The sequence below is a fragment of the Anopheles coluzzii genome, chromosome 2, assembly GCF_943734685.1.
Source record: "Anopheles coluzzii chromosome 2, AcolN3, whole genome shotgun sequence".
In the NCBI taxonomy this organism is placed as follows: domain Eukaryota; kingdom Metazoa; phylum Arthropoda; class Insecta; order Diptera; family Culicidae; genus Anopheles; species Anopheles coluzzii.
In genome coordinates this window covers 3,283,421-3,302,832 of record NC_064670.1, presented here as the reverse complement: position 1 = coordinate 3,302,832, position 19,412 = coordinate 3,283,421, and the positions used below count along the sequence as shown (strand labels likewise).

At 49.0% G+C, this 19,412-nt stretch overlaps 2 protein-coding genes across 2 annotated transcripts; one reads left to right on the top strand and one right to left on the bottom strand.

Moving 5' to 3' along the window:
* The first annotated feature begins 259 nt into the window (after positions 1–259).
* Positions 260–18,962, top strand: LOC120951996 (T-box transcription factor TBX1). The gene is made up of 7 exons (XM_040371041.2): positions 260–1,502; positions 6,891–7,689; positions 8,256–8,412; positions 8,484–8,639; positions 10,227–10,294; positions 16,692–16,759; positions 17,952–18,962. Exons 1-7 carry the CDS (start codon positions 1,265–1,267, stop codon positions 18,800–18,802), a joined length of 2,337 nt encoding a protein of 778 aa, XP_040226975.2. The 5' UTR covers positions 260–1,264; the 3' UTR covers positions 18,803–18,962.
* LOC120951997 (hexamerin-1.1-like) lies at positions 12,211–14,524 on the bottom strand. The gene has a single exon (XM_040371042.2). It carries the CDS (start codon positions 14,443–14,445, stop codon positions 12,319–12,321), a length of 2,127 nt encoding a protein of 708 aa, XP_040226976.2. The 5' UTR covers positions 14,446–14,524; the 3' UTR covers positions 12,211–12,318.
* Positions 18,963–19,412: the final 450 nt, after the last annotated feature.

Sequence of the window (19,412 nt, the reverse complement as noted above, 5' to 3'; positions counted from 1 at the left end):
GGCATTTTCCATCAGCATCGTTCTCGTTCTTTCATGCTCCGAAAAACTACAGACCAGGAGCGACCATATGCTGGTCTCGCTCTGGCCTGCACACTTTCCCCCACAGCATCCGTACGATCGACGATCGTGTTCATCTCGCATCTCGCCGGCTCGTGCCAGCTCTGTCGCACGCTCAGGACACCCGCGCGCAGCTTCCACGCCAACGCCGACACCGAGCCGAGGTGGGTTTGGTGAAAATTGAACGCAACCGAGACACCACACTCACAGCCACCCGGGCACACGGACGCGGACCGGGACACTCGCAACACGGCGCAATCCCAAACAACCGGAGTGCGCCACCAAACGTACGCGAGGAGAAAAGCGCAAGGAAAAACTGTTCACGTGAGTGAGACCGCGCCGGCGCGCGCGCAAACTAGTGCGGTTGTTATAATTTTATTGTGCGATTATCATCGGGCAGGCACTGGGCCGCGCGGTGTCCCGCTGTGTGGCGGTCAATTTTCACCCATAATCACGGTGGGTCGCGGCAGGAAAATCTTCGTGCCCGGTTGAAAGTTTAATTATTATTATTTTCCCGCCCCCCGATCGACCAAGCAGGCGAAGCACGGTGGTGGAAGTGTGTGTGTGTGTGGGATTCGAATTGTACACCAAGTGAGTTATGTGAGCGTGCTTGTGCGTGAATGTGAGTTTGTGCGTCGTGGAAATCAGTGTGCGAAGTAGTTCTTTACGGGAGTAAGCAATAATTCAACGCGATAGTACACTCGGCGAGGTGATCGTTGGATGTCTCATAGATCGCTTTCGTAGTACCAGTGAGTAGAGGAAACACTCGTAACTATTGCTTACAAATTGTGCGCTGGCGTGGAGAGGAAAATTCAAAACAACCCACCCGTACCCAGCGCGATCCTCTCCCATTTTCCATCAGTTCCCTTCCGACGGGCGGCTTCAGCGGTGCGGCAGCATGTGTGAAATACAGCCTGCTGCGACCTTTGTCTGTCGTTGCGGCAGTGACAGAAGAAGTGTGATCTGAAGAAGTGCGAATTGTCGTGTGCCTGCGCTCTCCGGTGCCGATTAGTGAAAATTGCTCAAGGTGTGAAAATTGGCCTACGGAAGGAAAATATAGATACATCCGCATTGCTGTTGCTTTACGGTACAGTTCAACGAAGTCGTTCGGTCTTTAAGTTGGCGCCAAAGGCCTTTCGGGCGGAGTGGATCAATTGAGTGTTTTGTTGTGTTGGTGGGAAAATCACAACCCCTCCCCCTTCTCATCATGATGCATCATCTCGATTTTTCCAACGGTCATCGACACGGTGACAGTACGCTCGGAATGGCGGGCGGATCGACGGGCACGATGCTGCACGAGTCGTTCTCTAGCCTGGTGGGAACCATGCCGTCGGCAGTCGATCTGAACGGGACAGACTTTCTGCATCACTACAGTCCGGCGGCCGTCGACTATTGGAATCCGGTGGCGTACAAGAACGGTACCAATCCGATGAAAGCAATGGAAGGTAAGCAGAATCAGCGTGTAAAACCATGGCTCCTCTCCTTCTCGGGATGAGAGCTCAGGGAAAAAAGCAGGTTAAACAGCATGGTGTAGAGGTCTTTCCAACGATTCTTTGTAAAATCTGATCCACATCCATCAAAATGTACTTCCCTGATCGTACGCATTTAATTAAACGATATTCATTCCGATGCATCAGAGCCGTCAACTTTTTGCATGATGGACGGGTAACAACGACTCGGCTAACACAACACTGCTCGAAAGGACAGCATTCCGCCACGACAAACGGCCAAGGATGCGTGCCTTTCCTGCCCGTGGAACAAGCAACGTCAGTGTCGTTGTCGGGGTGCATCATCTAATTAATTGAGTCATTTTCTCTACTGCGGCCTGCGCTTCTCAACTGCTTCCATCCCATCCCCTCAATATTCCGTGTGCCGCGTTGTAATGCGTCTCTTAATTAGGATCTCGTGGCAGCAGTGTAATCCGTTCCCTCCAATGTTGATTAACCGCAGAAACCACCACAAAAAAGGGAACACGAAACGAACCCGATTTATCACGCCACGGCCGAAATCGCTGGTAATCGCTGGCGGTGTAGGGACGCGATGATTTAGCGTATAAATTAATTATGATGTCAACTGTACTATCGCCCTGGAATGTGGACAACCCCTTTTTTCTTCCTTTTCCCCCATTTTTTGTATGCGCCTCAAACGCGTTAATTTCGAACGCAGATCTCGCGCGCGCGGTGCCAGTATGTTTACAAACCAAGCTTCACGTGGAGCGCTGACGATGCCGAGTGCCCGTTGGCCGTGTATTTTGATCGTGATGGAGCAATACATTTACTTCCGAGACACTCCTCACGCGGACGGGGCAAATGGGCCAATCTTGGCCACCCGAGCTTGGTCTGTCCAGCAGGCAAAATTATTGCCTGCTAGTGGGTTTGGTGAATATGTCCGTTCACTTCTATCCCCCCGCATGCTTCCTAGGACACTGTTGAAAGCAGTAGAAAAATGGCTGTCCAGTTGCCTAACATATTTCGATCACTTTGCCGTACTGATCGGAGGAAAAAGGTAGTGGAAGATCACACTCAATCTCTCTCTCGCTCTGTCTTTCTCGTGAATGATCACATCTTGCTCGATTAGCTGCTGTTAGTTTTGCTTTGCTGAATTCTCCTCCCCACTAAGAATGTTGTTATCCCATGAAAACAACCAGCATGGGTACGACGAGAACACGAGCATAATATATGCATTTATCAGTATCAATCCACCTAAAGCCTAAATTATTTTGGTGAACCATTTTGGATAAAATAATTCACCCTTTTTTCAAAAACCAGCGATCGATACACTGATCATTTAATGGATGATTTTCGTTTTAATTTCCCAAAACCCAAGTAGCATCACGATTCTTCTCGATCGACCAGCTAACGTAACAAAATCATTGCCCGATACTATTTACGCTACATACACGGAAAGGGGAAAAAATACGATCAACCGATTCACTACAGCGGTAGAATAATACCTTTCCCGAAGCGAAGGAGCGCGTACGAGAATAGCGTGGAAAACAACAACTACCACCACCAACCGCAAGCACCCCCCCTCGGTGGCAGTGGTTTGTGCAACCGCGGGGACAGGAAGGATCGCGGGAACAGAAAACACTCGACTAATTACAACATAAATATTTGCTTTGGACATGACACTGTAAATTATGAGGCGACCCGTTCCAGCGCGCGGGAAAACTTACCTCAACAAGTGCGTGCTCGAGATTGACGACGGTACGGTCGTAGCGGGTGGGTTTGGATTTTCGATGCTTTTTTGGAGCACACAAAAAAACGAAGAATATTGGTTGAAAGCAGTCCTCCAGCTTGATTGGATTGGAGCTGGAGGATGTAAATTACCGAACAGAAGTATTGTTTTCCGTGCCCCTTGAGACGATGAATCAGTTAACTCTGGCGGGCAGTTTGACATTCTTATTTGGCATTATTTTCAAGTTATTTTCAAGTACAGAATTTAAAGCATTGATAATAGATAGATAGGATAGATTTAACAGAAAGGATAATGAATTGTAGAATAAATTGAATCTAAGCTGAAACTCCATGCGTTAAACATCTCTAGTGAAAGCTATGAACAGATAGAATTTGGGATTTTAAACTTTTAGGCATTATAATGTTGTCTGGGGTATTTTAATTGAAGACAGAATTAAGCCCGGAGGTTGCTAAACTGAACTTCGAGTGTCATCGGAATCTAAAGTATGATTCTTCAATCCGTATCGAAAACGACTAACCGAATCATTCTCAAAGAAGTACTTTAAACAGTCTAGTAGCACAGTAAACCCGAGCAGGTCATCTACCTCGCTTCTTGGCGCAGTTATGAATCCATGCAAACAAATCACACCCGCTGACGAGCGTCGCAATCGTTACGCTCATTTGTTGCGCTGCCGTCCGGCACAGCCCCACAGCAAGGTGTTGACAGGTTTCCATGGCAGCACCATTTGCGCGCCCTCGCGGCTCGCACAGCATGGTGAAGGTGCCGGCATCCAAATTACGCCATCATCCGTGCACTGACATCGCCAAGCCGCGTAAAGGCACGCGACTCTGGCCCTCGAACGGTCTGGAGTGAAGTACTTGAAGGACCACAATGTAATTGCATCCTCTTCTACCGGGGACTCACACACACACCCCCCAGCCACGCGCTGCGTTTGCGTCGGTAGCTCACGTGTGTCAATATTGTTATAGACTGGGCAATGAAAATAAGCAATCTGAACTGCAGGCCGCTTTTGTCCACAAGTGCAGGCGGATTCCAGTATGGAGCGGTTTATTTGGTTCGGGCGATGAAACCAATCTCGCCGCAGAGTCAACAACGCTCCCCGGTTTGGTGGGTGGTTTCTGGAGTGGTGAAACCGAAGCTCTGATCTGTCCCATGCTGATCTGTCAAACAGAAGGCAACAGTACATAAATCATCCAGGACAAACAGGATATCTTCAGCTAACGATCTGAGGCTATTCACTTTGGTTTAATTGTAGTCTTTAGTTAAGCAAGTCATTTCTTTTGATGTCCTGAATATCTTGCATTATTCCAATGGTCCAAAACGTATTAGTCTTTAATGAGCGTTAGCAGCTTTCTTCACTTAAATCACCCATAAACCAGAACCGCTTTGATTAAAGCCTGCTTAATGGGAAGAGCGCCGATTTCAACCAATTAGAAACAATTATTCGCGTAAAATGTTTCACGACCGTACTAATCACTGTGTCGAGATTAAAAAAAAAACCTACACGACCTTGCACAGGGATGCAGCCGCTCTGCACTGTTTGATGCCGCTGCACATCACACGTACAAGGCGCGCGACAAGATTTATTTCTTGTTAATTCTAAATGATTGCAACCGCTCGAGCGAATGACATTTGCCCATAAATCGTGCAGAACTAATTGTCAATTTGGAAAACTCAAAGCAACTCAAAGCTACTGCGGGCTTGCCAAGCTGCACATGCCACGGCCAAGCATTCCCGCCTTTTGGTCGGCCGCCGTCTCTTGTCATTCACGGGCGATGTGCACGGGGCTGACATTTCATTCACACTTCGATCGACCCGGTACGATCGCTCAGCTGTTGGATGCAAACTACGATGCGTTACGGCGACAAAACGCGGCGTAAAAAGGAGAGAACTCGGAGGAGAAAAAACTGCAAAGCCTAGTTGTCGACATCTCCGTCCGTTGGAGATTTATGAGCGTAAAGTCTTGACGGTTTGCTGCCGGTTACGATTGAGCTTCGCTTTGATTTTTGACTGGTTGTGGTCGTTTTTTCGGAATGTAGCTCACAATTGCTGGAAGTTTATCTCCTATGTCTGACTAGTGGCTCCAAACAGATCTAAATGTTTTGTTCATGTATCATGAGTCTTTTTTCTGATTATTGTTGTAGTAATCTCTAGGATGGTCCCTTCAGTGGAGACCCTTCACTGTCGAATGAGTTTGATTAATGGGTCGCGGCACTGGCGTTCTACTAATACGATGAAATTGTTCACATACCAACACGATGTTCCGCGAGACATGTGGGAAAGGGACCAATACCCTTCAAAGAAACTCACAACACACATGTTTTTGTTGGAATGCTACGCCACTTCTAGCCGCATGAAATTTGATACATTTGGTGTGAGATTGCTGTGAGCAATTGTTCGATTGGAGAACAAAACAAACATGATAATAGCTTTCAATGCTGGGAGATTTGTATATAAGGCTCAGGTCATAGTTCAGAGAAAGTCATGAAATGAATTTAAGTTCTTAAAGTATTGAAACAGATAAGAACATTGCAAGTTAAACATTGTACGAAAACAATTAGCACACATGTATGTCACGAGGGCATGCGAACCTGCAATGTAATGAGCACGGTTTGTGGCACCAAATGTATGTCCTGGTCGTATGCAAAACGCAAGCCATAAACGCATAAAAGCCAGCGACATTCCGAGAAACGATTCCGTGCTCAGACCATCCCGAACTCCCCACGCGCAAGTCTTCATCAGCAGATCAGTCGATCCGGGCTTACCGCAACTAGAAGGAGCCGCGAGTCGGCAAAGTTATGGCCGGCGGCATTTCAGTGCCGGTTTATGCTTGAACGTTTGCTCTCCCACCAACCAGCGGAAGGTTTTGTTGACGCATCTCGCGGAAGCCGCCGCGAGTTTGGAGAGTCAAAATTTTATGATCTGTGAAAAATGTTCGATGATTGCTTAATGTTGAAGCGCACTTTTTCTTCCTACCATCTCCCTTCCACCCCTCCCCCCCTCCCCCCTTTAAACGTTGGCAAGGAGGCGATGCTATTTGCGATGGGAAGTCACGGTACGCTGTGCGCCGTGAGCATGAGGGCGGCGCAGTTACTTTTATTTTAAATTTTATTCCTTCCGAGCAAACGGGGTCTTCGGGCTACGGTCCCCGGGTGGAGCAGGTTCGACTGGTGCACAATTTACGGCGCTTCCTCGCTCGACTAAATAGTTTAGAGCGCAGGAGTTTTTATTTCTGCACCACGAGCAAACGAGCTGAAAAAGATGATTTAAATCCGGATCCCTGGAGGGCAACGCCGAAAACCCGTTAGCAGCCAAGGCAAAAGTGCCGCTATTTTTAAACCCACCCGTCTAACTCGAAAACGGGCCGTTAAGCGACTGATACGTAAACAGTTTTTTTTGCACCGAAAATCGGGTATGTCGTAAGCGTTTGGTAAGGTTTGGTTCACAATCTCTTGTTGTATCGTACCAGTTATCTATGCACCCAAATGAGGAGCCACAGTGCCCTCGACATTGGTGATAAGAATCGGACTTCCCGAATTCCTTTTCCGATCGCAATCGTCTGTAGTCTGTGTGCGAGTGTCTAACCACTAGCCTTTCCGTTCTCTTTCTTTTCATCTTATTGCGCTCGGGAACAGCCTGCATTCAGAATGCCAACAAAGGACAATACAATCCACTGGAACAGGTCGAGCAGCTCAGCATTAGTTGTGACAGCGAGTCACAGGCCTCACCGCTAGAACAGTCTGGAGTGCACGGTCTTCATCAGGCTGCCAACAACCTCAACAACCTTGGACATCATCAGCTTAATCATGATGCACACAACAACAACAACAACAGTCTTAGCAGTAACAAGAATCTTCGCGAATCACGCAACGATGGCAAAATGCAGCGATCTACAGGCTTGCGCCACAAATCACGTGCAGGACGGCGTGGTGCACCAAGCTCCCACAACTCTTCTCCAGAGGTGCACGAGGACTCACGCACAGGTATGGAGGTGGACCAGGAAGAGTGCAGCAGAACGGACGAGGAAGATGTCGAGGGTAGCGATGAGGATACGGGTGGTGATGGCGATGGTGATGGTAGTAGAAGAGCGTCTATTATTCAAAATGGCAGCAGACAGTCGCAGCACCAGCAGCAACAGTCCAGTACCAAGCAGCCGGGAGCGCCTCCGACGACCACTTTCGCAAGCAAAAAGTCACCCGAGATGGATAAGCCTTATCACTCGTCGCTCGCTTCGGCGGTGGTCGTACTGGAGGGGAAACACTTGTGGGACAAGTTTCACGAGCAGGGGACGGAGATGATAGTCACCAAAGCTGGGCGCCGCATGTTTCCGACCTTCCAGGTGAAGGTGGTCGGGCTGGAGCTGGCCGCGGAGTACCTCATGATTATGGACTTTGTGCCGCTCGACGATAAGCGCTATCGATACGCGTTTCACACGTAAGGGCAGGGAAAGGAAAAGGGCAAAGGGAGGGAAAGGTGGACTCCGACCCACCGTGAATGCAGTTCTTTATGTGCGAGCAGCATGAAGCATGTGATGACGCCTGTGTTTGGATTACTAATCCCCTGTTCGATCCCGAGCGCGTATAATCGCGACTAACCGCTGTCGCGGCTGATTATGTTTGATTAATTTCTCAGCGATCCGTTGTACTATGCTGCGCTATGGATCTTCGAAAAAGGGTCTAAACCAACAAGCAGAGAGGAATATTACACCAAGCATGCATACATTAACCGCATTCAATTTTGATCTGCAGTAACTGACATTTATAATAAATCTATCAGCATAAATTAATTATTTACAAAGAATGGAAGAGCTTAATATTATAGCTATTAATATGCAACTCTTACCATGTCAGGAATAGATCAGTATAAGCTACTAACAATTATGAGTAACGGTTAGTATAATTTCTTATATGTTTTACCATTAATTGCGAATTGCGTACTACACCATTTGCTACAACTGGATATACCTTGATCATCAAAGAGTTATAAATATTTGCCTGCAGCTCGAGTTGGGTTGTCGCCGGTAAAGCGGATCCAATCTCACCGCCACGCATCAGCGTCCACCCGGACTCCCCGGCGACTGGGGCCACCTGGATGAAGCAGACGATATCCTTCGACAAGCTAAAGCTCACCAACAACCAGCTCGACGACAATGGACATGTAACTATGCAAAGCTAAAACTCTCTACCGCTCTTTCCTATACGTTATCGAACCTTTCCTCCCCCCTGCAGATCATTCTCAACTCGATGCATCGCTACCAGCCCCGGCTGCACGTTTGCTACTTCACGCGCAACGGCGTCAAGGACGAAAAGGACACCCTGACGCACCGCACGTTCGTCTTTCCGGAAACGTCATTCACGGCCGTCACCGCCTACCAGAACCAGCGGGTAAGTCACGCGCACCCGGACCCGGTCCCGGTATGTCACATGGAGCGGGAAGTTTATCATTTGCATCGCTGTGATCAAGTCAAGTGTCGAGGCGCAAGAGGTGTATAATTCTGGCATTGGGGTAGAAATGTTTACCCGAAGGAAGCACCGTCGTTCGGTTTTTTTTCTTCTTCTTGTTCTTCGGGCTTATTGCATGCTTCACCCAGCATCGCCACATCCTTTTCCCATTACGTTCGAGCAAACAAACGATTAGAGTAAACGGTCTGTTTAATGTTTATCTTCACGTCCGCGCCCAACATGCCTTCGCTCTGCGTTTTCCTGTGCAGCCCTTGCTGCACGGGATGGTCGGAGGGTGTACAGGTTGGCGGATGATCGAGTAATTATTGATGCAACAGTGTTGTACCGATGCAGACTGAGTGACTGAGAAGCACACTAAAAAACTACTGGAGATCACTTGAGCTCCTGCGTTTACTGCGTGTCGTCAATCGGTCTGGAGCATTGCTGTACGGAGGTGTTCCCCATGGGTGGCACTGTTCCACGCGACACGAAGAATGCTGTTTCATCGACTTTTTATTGCTCGCACCCAAAGCCATACATTCTTGTCAACTTCCCACGTGACGCGTTTTGACCTCGATTGAGCTCTTCGCGAACGGCACGGGATTCATCATTAAAACACATTTACAGCCAAGCTGACACGCGCTCGAAACCTCACTTCTAATGATCTTGTTTCTGTGCTCCGAAACAAGAAAGAGCTCCGCCAATTCCTCGATCAGTCGATTTTCATTCAGCCAGATAACGCAGCTCGAGAACGCACACACCTTAAGCGCGATCCGCTCGGGCCAAGTCCATGTCACACCAATTCCGAATCATATCCGTAACTGGGCTAATGTTTTGCACCCAGCGATGTTAACCGCTGCTAGCCGATCGTAGTCGTAAATTCTAAAACACGCCTAAATCATAAAAACCACAACCACGACTTACTAAATTGTATTCCCCCGATGCATTTGGCACTCACTCAGACAAGAACTACGAACAAAAAAAAAGACAAGCATTAAACGCATCTTTCCCCACACGACAGCAAGATGTGTCGCCTCTCGGCGAAGCGCGGTTTTATGTGACGGAGGTACCAGCGCCAGCGCCCCCAAAACGATTAAAAGTAATGAATGGGTTTAAATATTTTGACAGATATTACAAAGTAGGAAAGATATATTGGAATGGTATCCAACCAAAACGAGAAAAATAAAACTCCCGCCCCATACAACATTCACCACGACTTTCGGGAGGAGATGCCGTTCCTTCACGGCGTCCAAATTTCCAAGTCGAAGCTATAAATTTATTTGCTGTCCCTCTGTGCTCTCCCGCCTCTGTCGTGGCAAACAAACGATCTTCCTAGTGTGTGTTTGTGTGGGGAGTGTCATAATTGGTTTCAAACAATCCAATGGGCAAAATAAATGAACCATGAGTCGTTTAAAAATTTAAAGTATTTTTCACTAATCTTCTTGCCGCAAGTGCGCACGCACCCTCCTGCAGTCGGTTTGGTGTTGATCATATTTCTTTCGTTCTTTTTTTCTATCAATCTCTCCCCAGGTGACGCAGCTAAAAATTGTCAGCAATCCCTTCGCAAAGGGTTTCCGGGACAACGAGACGAATGAAGAGTAAGTAGAAACAGTTTGATTGTTTTGTATTCTGGCTTCGGAAATTCCAATTAGTGTGATCATATGAATTGCTACGATCTTTAACGGTCGTTCTTCACTTTAAATTGTAGTTGATCTTCTGCGCTCACAGTTTTCTAGCAGCAGCTTGCTATGCATCTCCGCTATGCCATTCTACACCTTCACAGCTTCCCGTGTTTTGACCCAGTGTTTTTGTTTTCTTTCTAAATAAAACTAAATCAACAAACCAGACGACTCCCGAGGGCGGCATTGGGTCGCGCTGGGCTATAAAAGTGCCAGCGGCACGTCATCATCACATTCACACCTTCGCAATCGTCCTCTAGCCAAAAGGTGGAGGAAAACAAACACTTTATCGCAACATTTCATCATTAAATGGTTCCAAAGTGAAACAAAAAAGAATGCGTCTTTATTTCCCCCCGGGGGAGGAAAACAAACGTTGGCCCCATGGCTTATGTTTTTCCGTCACCTTGATTGCTCTTATTTATGCTTCCTTTACACGGTGTGCATTATACTTTCATTATTGCAGTCCCCTTGTGAGCTTCCCTTTTCCATGTGGCGGCAAACGGCCGAAACAATCCACCAAAATGCCACCGACCCTGGCACTCTGATTGTGGCCCGGCGGTTTTGATTAACATTTAAGTTATGCGCTCTTTTCTACTCGCGATCAGGCGCTTTGTCACGATCACAATGTTGGAAGGCGAAGGTTTGCGCATCGGAAGTGTATGTTTTCCGCCGACCTCCCAGCGAACCGTAACGTCTGGGCGGATCTACACATGTGTCAAATGTTAGCCGAAAAAATGAGTCGTGCTCGAACATTACTCCCCGAATGGAAGGATGAACAGCTAAAAGTTTCCTTCCCGTTCGATGGACTGTGGTGTACTGCTGTTTATAATGCTTTTATTTTCACCCACCACCCACGGTTGCCTTCCTCGTTCCGGCCGCTGCGGTACATTCCACGGACCGGTAGCGATTGGCAAATGCGTTATGTTGTGTGTATGAAATCTCGTATCTCTCCGTTTAATGCCCTTCGCCCTCACCCTGGCTCTTGCGTGCCTTCAACCTTCAGCGTGCCAGGTGGGAAATAAATTTCCATTGATGTGATACCGTTAAATAGAACGATTATCGTGTGTTTATACTTGCCCGTGCGCAGCTGTGCGTATGATCCGATCGTCGTTAATTCACTTGTTTAGGCGATCCATCTTACGGTGTGTAGCACTAGATGGCGCTCATTTGAGGAATGTGCTGGGAACTTCGTCAATTTTCCCAGAATATATTTGCAAGTGCGCACGTGGCTGGACGAGTGTTTTTAAAGACACATTTCGACACAATATCAACAATACAACCGCCGTGGATCACTTTGCACAGCATTAAATGTGATCACACATCCAAATGCGATCCTTTCAAACCGGAGGTGTTGATCACTCGACATCCCACTGGAAGGAAACAAACCCCCTTGCACTGCGCAGTTTCGCTATTCCACTAATGAGATGGCAACGATAACACGGCCCAGACGTGTCCGCCCTTCCATCCATTGCTGCAAACGCAAAAGCAAAGCGGACGCAACCGGACCGTGGCTTTCATCGATATTTTATAAGAAACATAAATAAACAGACCTCTCTAATCATTGCATCAAAAGTTTCTCGCTGCCCGTGATCGGTCCTGACACGGCCTGCTTGTTGCGATACCACCCTCCAGCGCGTACAGTGGAAATTGTTCCAATTTCCCTGGCCCCTCCATAATCGAATAAACAAAGTTGAACAGTGGCACATGGAGGGCGCAAAAGAAATTGATATAAAAGAAGCGTTTCCCAAAGGGCATCAGCAGGGTGGAAATATTTCATCGTTCGGAGGCATTCAGCGGATTCATGCAATGGAGGAGGTTCTTACAGCAGCAGCGTGTGCGTTATCGTTACCGCATGTTTTATTTACACACTCGACGCACGCACGTTCCGTGTTTTCCCCGTTGCGTCAATGTTAAGCAAACCTGGCGATAGAGCATACAGATTCCTACAGCTCACCCTCGGACTTGTGATAGATGCTGACGTCCTGGAAGAACGCGTTCGGCACAGCGTAGAACAGCTTCTCGTCGATCGGACGGTCGAACGGATAGCCGAAGGCGTACGAGTCCATGTAGCGCGCGCCGGAACCGACGCCGCACGACAGCACCGGATCGAAGCCGGTGTACTGGGACACCTGCGGTGCCTTGTACGGCGACACGATCACGTACAGCTGGAACGGCATGCCGCCCTTCTTGCCCTTCGGCAGCATGAGCCGGTTCGGGAAGCCGCAGTGCGCCTCGGTCATGTCGAGCTGGAACTTCTCCGCCCCGGTGTATCCGGCCATGACGCTGCGGTACAGCTCGTAGAACGAGGTGCGATCCTTGACGTAGCCGTTGAAGTTGACCGAGCTGCGCGTCAGCACGTTCTTGCCGGCCGTCAGCTCCTGCACGAAGTAGTCCAGCTCGTAGAAGTTCTCGCGGTTCTCGTTCAGCGTGTACAGTCCACCGTACTCGTCATACTTGGGTCCGAGGAAGACGCGCACGGCCGCCTTGGCCGGCTTGTCCGCCGTCAGGCTGATCTTGTACGTGAACGGTTTGTGGTTGAGGCGCATGGTGCGCGCCTTAATCACGACCGGATCCGGCTTGTACTCGATCTCGCCGAAGCCCTCGTACTTGCCCGGCACGTACGGTTCCGGCTCAATGTCGATGGCGTTGGTGATGTCCACGTCGAAGCGATCGAAGTACGTCTGCAGCTTGTCCACCACCACGCCGTCGATCTTCACGCCCGGGTAATACAGCTCCTCGTACGTGTACTCCGGCAGATGCTCCTTGAACTGGTGGTAGTACGCGACGATGCGCTTGTAGATCTGGTAGAAGACCGGGTCACGCATGGCCGACTCGTAGTGCTCCAGCGCGCTCGGGATGACCTGGTACGGCTCGACGGGCTCGATGGCCGCACCCATGATGATGCGCGCGTACATCGCCACATACTTGTAGAAACGGTGCTCGTAGCTGTCCGGGTTGGCCTGGATCAGATTGCCCAGCACGTCGATCGACTCGGGCGTGCTCAGGTTCACCTTCTTGCCGTCCGGCAGCACGAAGAAGCCCTGATCGATGACGTCCCGCAGGCGCTTCTCGTAGTCCACGACCTGGCGGATCTCGCGATAGTTCGACTCCTGATCGACGTGGTAGTAGTTGTCGCGTGCCGGGAAGCTGTGTCCATTGTAGTACTGCAGGTCCGGATAGTAACCGGTCGCGATCGGGGTCCACCACGAGAACTCGGGCACGTGGCCGAGATCGTTCGACAGACGCTCCAGATAGTAGCGGGCCAGAATCTGCTGGTGCTCGTACAGGTACAGCTCACCGCGACGGTCCTTGCTGAGGCCGAACAGCTCGCCACCGAGCCAGAACGGATAGTCCGTGTGCAGGTAGTAGTAGTAGCTGTTCAGTCCAATGTCCTCCGTGAAGTAGGAGATCTTCTGCTCGGCGTTGGTGTGCATGTACCAGCCGGTGTAGTTGCTCGGGATCGTCACGGTGTACACACCGTCCACCTTCTTCATGCCGTAGTAGCCCTGCATCTTGTACTGCTGGGCCTTCTGGATGACCTCGGTGTTGATGAAGTGGTACGGGCTGATCTCGTACGGCGCTGGCAGCACAAACCCGGCCATATCGGCACGGTGCGTGACGGCCACCGTCAGCGCGTACACAAACATACCCTCGTTGACGTAGTAGCGGGCCCAGGCCGCCACCTTGTAGAACGTTTCCCAGTCCTTGGCGTGGTACAGCACACGGAACAGAGCGATCGCCTGCTCGCGGTGCACCTCGTCGTACACGGAGAACACTTCACCCTTGGGCAGCAGGCCATGTTCGTAGTACGACCACAGCTTTTTCGCCCATTGTACGGTCGGTTCGTGCTGGAACAGCTCGGCGCTTTCCTTGAAGTGGAAGTTCTTGGCGTACGCCACCAGCTGCGGATTCCAGTCCTTCTCGTACAGATGGCGGAACAGCAGCAGCAGATCCTCCTGCTTGTGCAGCCAATCCTTCTCGGCGTACTTGACCTGGCTCGTGCTGGGCACAAACGCCCCAGAAGCGACGGCCAGAGCCGCTCCCAGAACAAACAGCGCAAACGTTCTCATCTTCGGACGTAGACTGATACCTGTCAGAACGTTCGAAGCACACTTATATAGCCCCCGCAGCAGGATGGCTTTTATCGCACATCCTACCGCTGGGTAGCAGCTCTGACCTTCTGGAAGTCCTATCGGGAAGCACGCGAACAGTTGCATGGAGCATGCGGTACCGGTCGTTACCAACCAACATAAACGCTTGATAAGTTGGCAGCTTGCACTGTATCAAGCGGCGGCGGCCACTCACCCAATCAGGTGAAATGTTCGAAATTTTATTTTAGGACCGCACAGACCGCACTTTCTCGACACCGACGCTAGGTTAATCACACCGGGCGCCTTTATCACTATGATGCACGGGAATTGATGAACTCTTGAAATTCTGCATACAACAACAACAAAATACTTTACAAATCATTCAGGGCAGCGCTAGCTACAGTCTGTGGCACCTAATAAATATTCATTGGCTCGTATTTTCACGTAAAAATACCACAAATTAAAGCTATCATCGGTGGAGCAAAGTGCGTTAATTGGTATTGGTGGATTTAAGTTGACAGATCCCAAACAAATTTATAACTCCATTAGCTTCTCGCATGCTGCCCCGAAGGCAACGTGTAACATCTGATTATTAGACAGAGTGAACCACAAGCATCCCTAAGCTCAAGTTAAACAATCCCTAAGCTATGAGCTGCTCCAACTGGACGCTGGGAATCATCAAACTCGTTGAACACTTTTCCAACATTCATTCAGAATCTTCAACTTTGTTCCCCGAATTCCGAACTCTTTTGGGTGTTCCGTTTTGCTTCGTGGAAAATGTATACCGGTCATCTTTCTTCACGTACAAGAATTTTGAGTAATAGAAAGTAGATCTTACCTCACGAAGATGGTGGCCTTTTTTCCTCGGTTCCTTCACTAATGTCTCTTTCAGGCGAATGGGTTCGGACCCTCGGTGGGGCGCAGAGGATGTGAGGTGCGTTTAAACAAACAATAAATCATAACGAGAACCGTTTGTTTACCGGGTTGGCTCGATCGATTGCGGACTCACCATAAGATAATTTTCAAACCCTCTGCCCCTTCCACCCGAATGCACCCACAAACCCCGCAGCAAGGGCCTCCGGCCTTTTCCACCTTTCTGCTTCATACAGATCAAATGATCTAGCATCAAATCTAGCGATACGATCGCCGGATCTCGATTGCTGTCCAGTGTCCGGCGATTGGTAGCATATGGTCGTATCTGGGCTGGGGGAGTACGATCCCTCGGGGCACATTAATTGGCGCTGAGCCGCTCACGTAACACCCCGATCGCATATGCGCAGAGCCGAGTGTTGCAACGCGATGAAATCTGCGGGGAGGAGAGGCCATAATGACCAGCCGTTGGTCCGGCAAGGGCATTCCGGTAAACAAAAGGTACTTGGATTCAAAGTTTGTTTTTAAAAAAAACGCCAGTTCGCCGGCGTATGGGTTTGGTTTGGTGGGGCCGGCCGGACTGATAAGCAACATTCGGCGCACGCCACCCTGTCTGAGATGATACGGCAAGAGTATGTGTGTTTGTGTTTGTGTGGAGTTGTTGGGTGGAACACTTGGACGATTCGGATGTTTGATTGTGCGTTTCGCTTTTGGTTTGTTGCTTTTGGAGCCTGCTGTAATCAATTGATGTTGCATCCGTTTGCGTTAGCTCAAACATAACATCGTGGGTATGCGTCTAATGCACCAGGGTTGGTAGGCATTGGTAGCTTCGTTTGATGTTTCAATAATTGGTACAAAGCAACACATAATGATTATTATTTTTAAATCGCTCGTCCCGTGAGAACACCTTTGAAAAAGCTAATTTTAAACAAAGCTGATTTCCAAACAGCTCCCTGAATGTCGCACCAAAGTCAAACTTACAGAAGAGTTTGTCCTCAAATCGTTGATCTCAACACAGTAATAAGCATAAATAAGCAGTAGTCTGCTGTTGGCACTTTTGAAGGGCCCATAACTTTACGCTTTATCACTTTGACGATAAGACAAAACGATCTCTTTATAAAAATTAAAACCACCGACACATCATGCGTTTACGAGTTGACAAAGAAAGGACAAACGGGGACCCCGACGGTCGGCATGTTCTTTCCCCACCGACCCGAAACCGATCGCATCATATCATTATCACATACTTTGTGCATCTTTCACCAAGATGCATTCCCAACAAATGGACCCCACAGCCCACAGTTCTACTACAGTCGCTCATCATTTCTTTGAATTTCTTCACTTTCTCGTTGCAGATCTCAGGAACGATCGGCACCGGCCATAAGCGATCGGTTGAAAAATGAGCGCAGCTCCAGCTACAAAAGTAAGTAAGCGCAAACAGCGCAGGCAATAAGCGAAGGTCCCCCGGCTTATTGTTCTCTCCGCGCCTTGCCCAGGAATACACACCCGACCCTATAAATATTCGTCCCCGAGCCGGTGTCGACAGGAGCGAGCGAAGTGTTTCCGCACCACAACAACATACTCGAGACACTTTTTATTGCTTAACAGAATGCTTCGGGAGGGAGAGAGTTTTTTTTATTCTTTCTACTGAGAACATTTTCAATCGCTCGAATCAGCTACCTTACGGGGTCGGGCTCGTCTCGTGCAGTCTGGTTGCGTATTTTGCATCGATGCACTTCGGTTCGCGCTTTTGCCTGCGCTAACAATCGCATCAAGGATGGGTTTTCCATCGTCAACTACCGAGTGAATGCAATTGTTGAGGGAAAATATGGAAAAGTTGTTGATGAAACGACATAAAAAAGCCATTTGCCATTCGTTACTACAACGATGGCGATGAAAAGCCTGGTGCACATTTCCTTCACACCCAGCGGCTGGTAGTGTTTAAAAATGGTATTTTATTTTCTCTCCTTCCAACTTCTAAAGGCAACGATCAATTCAACGAATTCTGTGAAAATATATAGTCCACAAAACAATTAATTGATTGTAGCAACGGATAAAGCGCCGGTCTCGTAGTACAGTCGTCAACTCGTACGACTTAACAACAAGCCCGTCATGGGTTCAATCCCCAAATAGACCGCGCCGTCATACGTAGGACTGACTATCCTGCTATGGGGGGGAATCAATTAGTCACTGAAAGCCAAGCCCACGAGTGGGTACAGGCAGGCCTTGACCGACATCGGTTGTTGAGCCAAAGAAGAAGAAGAAGAAGAAGCAACGGATAAAAGAATGAATAGTTGCAAAATGCCTTAAAAATGCCAAGAGACTGCCAACTATTAGATCTTCTTAGAATCGTTTGCTTTTAAAACTAGATAATTGACCTTTTATTCTGAACTGTAAGCATCGCCATCATCATCAGCTACTGTATACTTAGTTCATTTTTGGCTCACTGTAAAGTAGTGACAAATGGCTCATATAATTTGCAGGATTTAACTATCTCTTAAAGACTACACTACTGCTCCTACTGCTCCAAACGCTCGCTAAATGATCCACTCGACGATCGTGTCCACGTCCACTAACGCCACTAACGCCTCACTTCTTTCGCACGTCTTCCGCAGAGGATAGCGAAATGGCAACCATTTCAACTGGCACGTCGTGCTCCTCGCCCCGGATAACTTCCTCCTCCAGTACGGCCACCGCCGCTGCCACCAACACCACGGCAGCCTCCGTCCTGTCGCTACATCAATCCGCACACCATCAGCACACCTCGCTGCACCATCTTCAGCACCACCTGCAGCATCTTCATTCGGCGCCCGGCGCTAACCCCGCCGACGGAGCCGTAACGTCAACCGACGGCCATCATCATCACCCTCACCATCAACATCAACAGGCACATCTACAACAGCATCAGCAACAGCAGCACCAGCAACACCACCACAACGGCACTGGCGGCGGTTTGCCGTCGCTCGTACCGGGACATCATTCGCCTCTGAATTCGCCTGCATCGTCGTCCGGTGGCGGATCGTCCCTCTCGCCGTACGGTCTATCCCCGCACGGTGCCAGTTCGGGCGGTACACCCACTGCGGGCTCGACCGTGGGTTCCGGTGGCAATATGCTTGCCCAACCGTACGCCTCCGATGCGAGCGGTTTCGGTCCGATCTATCACCATCATCATCATCACCATCATCACAACCCGCTGGCGGGAGGACCGGCACCGTACATGGGACATCCTTCGTTTGTGGATAAGTATAAGCTGTCCGCCACGCCACCTCCACCACCTGCACCGCCCAACACGCTGACTCCACCGGGAACGACGTACGCGGGCCATTATCAGGGCTTCTACGCTGGAGCAAGCCATCCCGGAGCGGCCATGATCTCTACCGGGCATCACACAATGGCGCATGGGACGAGGACGACCGTTTCGTCGATTGCCTGTCGAGATAGGGCCGATCATGGCTGGTATCCTTAGCTGGACGATTAGAGGAGATATACAGAGATGAAAACAATGATAATAAGGATGCCAATCACACGGACATAACCGTGATCGCGTAGTATTGAACAATTATGTGGAAACTATTTATTAAGAAAGTCAATTGTGAATAGACCAATAAAAGCGTTATGCTAACAATTCAAAAGGTTGATCTTGTTCTTGAGCGTTTCTTCATGATGCCATAGCTCCAGAGACTTCAAGTCTTTTTTCACCAAAAAGGCTTTGTAAATTCGCTTTACAACTCAGATCATTCATCCATACTAAGGGCGATTTCAACACGAGCAGCCCAAAAGCTGCCACCACAAAATTTATTGCTCTGACATCCGGGAAATAAATCGGCGTACCAACACATACACACTCACACACCAAAAAGGATGTAAAGTATTATTTATCACTCTTGCCATTTGGAGAAGCAAACGCTTCACAGTTTAAAAAAAACCCCATCGGTCGTCTTGAAGCATCGAAACTCGCACTCGTCGTACGAATAAAGGAAGGAAGGAAACCACTCACGAAAGTGGCACCATATTTTTAGACTTTGACACCCTGGTCCCGAGGTAGACACACTGAGCAGCAGTAGCGTACACATTAA

Coding starts and splice junctions, on each gene's coding strand:
- LOC120951996 (XM_040371041.2), top strand. CDS start 1,265: ATGATGCATCATCTCGATTTTTCCAACGGTCATCGACACGGTGACAGT. Junction 8,413..8,483: donor AGCTCGACGACAATGGACAT/GTAACTATGCAA, acceptor TCCCCCCTGCAG/ATCATTCTCAACTCGATGCA. Junction 16,760..17,951: donor GCGCAGCTCCAGCTACAAAA/GTAAGTAAGCGC, acceptor CGTCTTCCGCAG/AGGATAGCGAAATGGCAACC.
- LOC120951997 (XM_040371042.2), bottom strand. CDS start 14,445: ATGAGAACGTTTGCGCTGTTTGTTCTGGGAGCGGCTCTGGCCGTCGCT.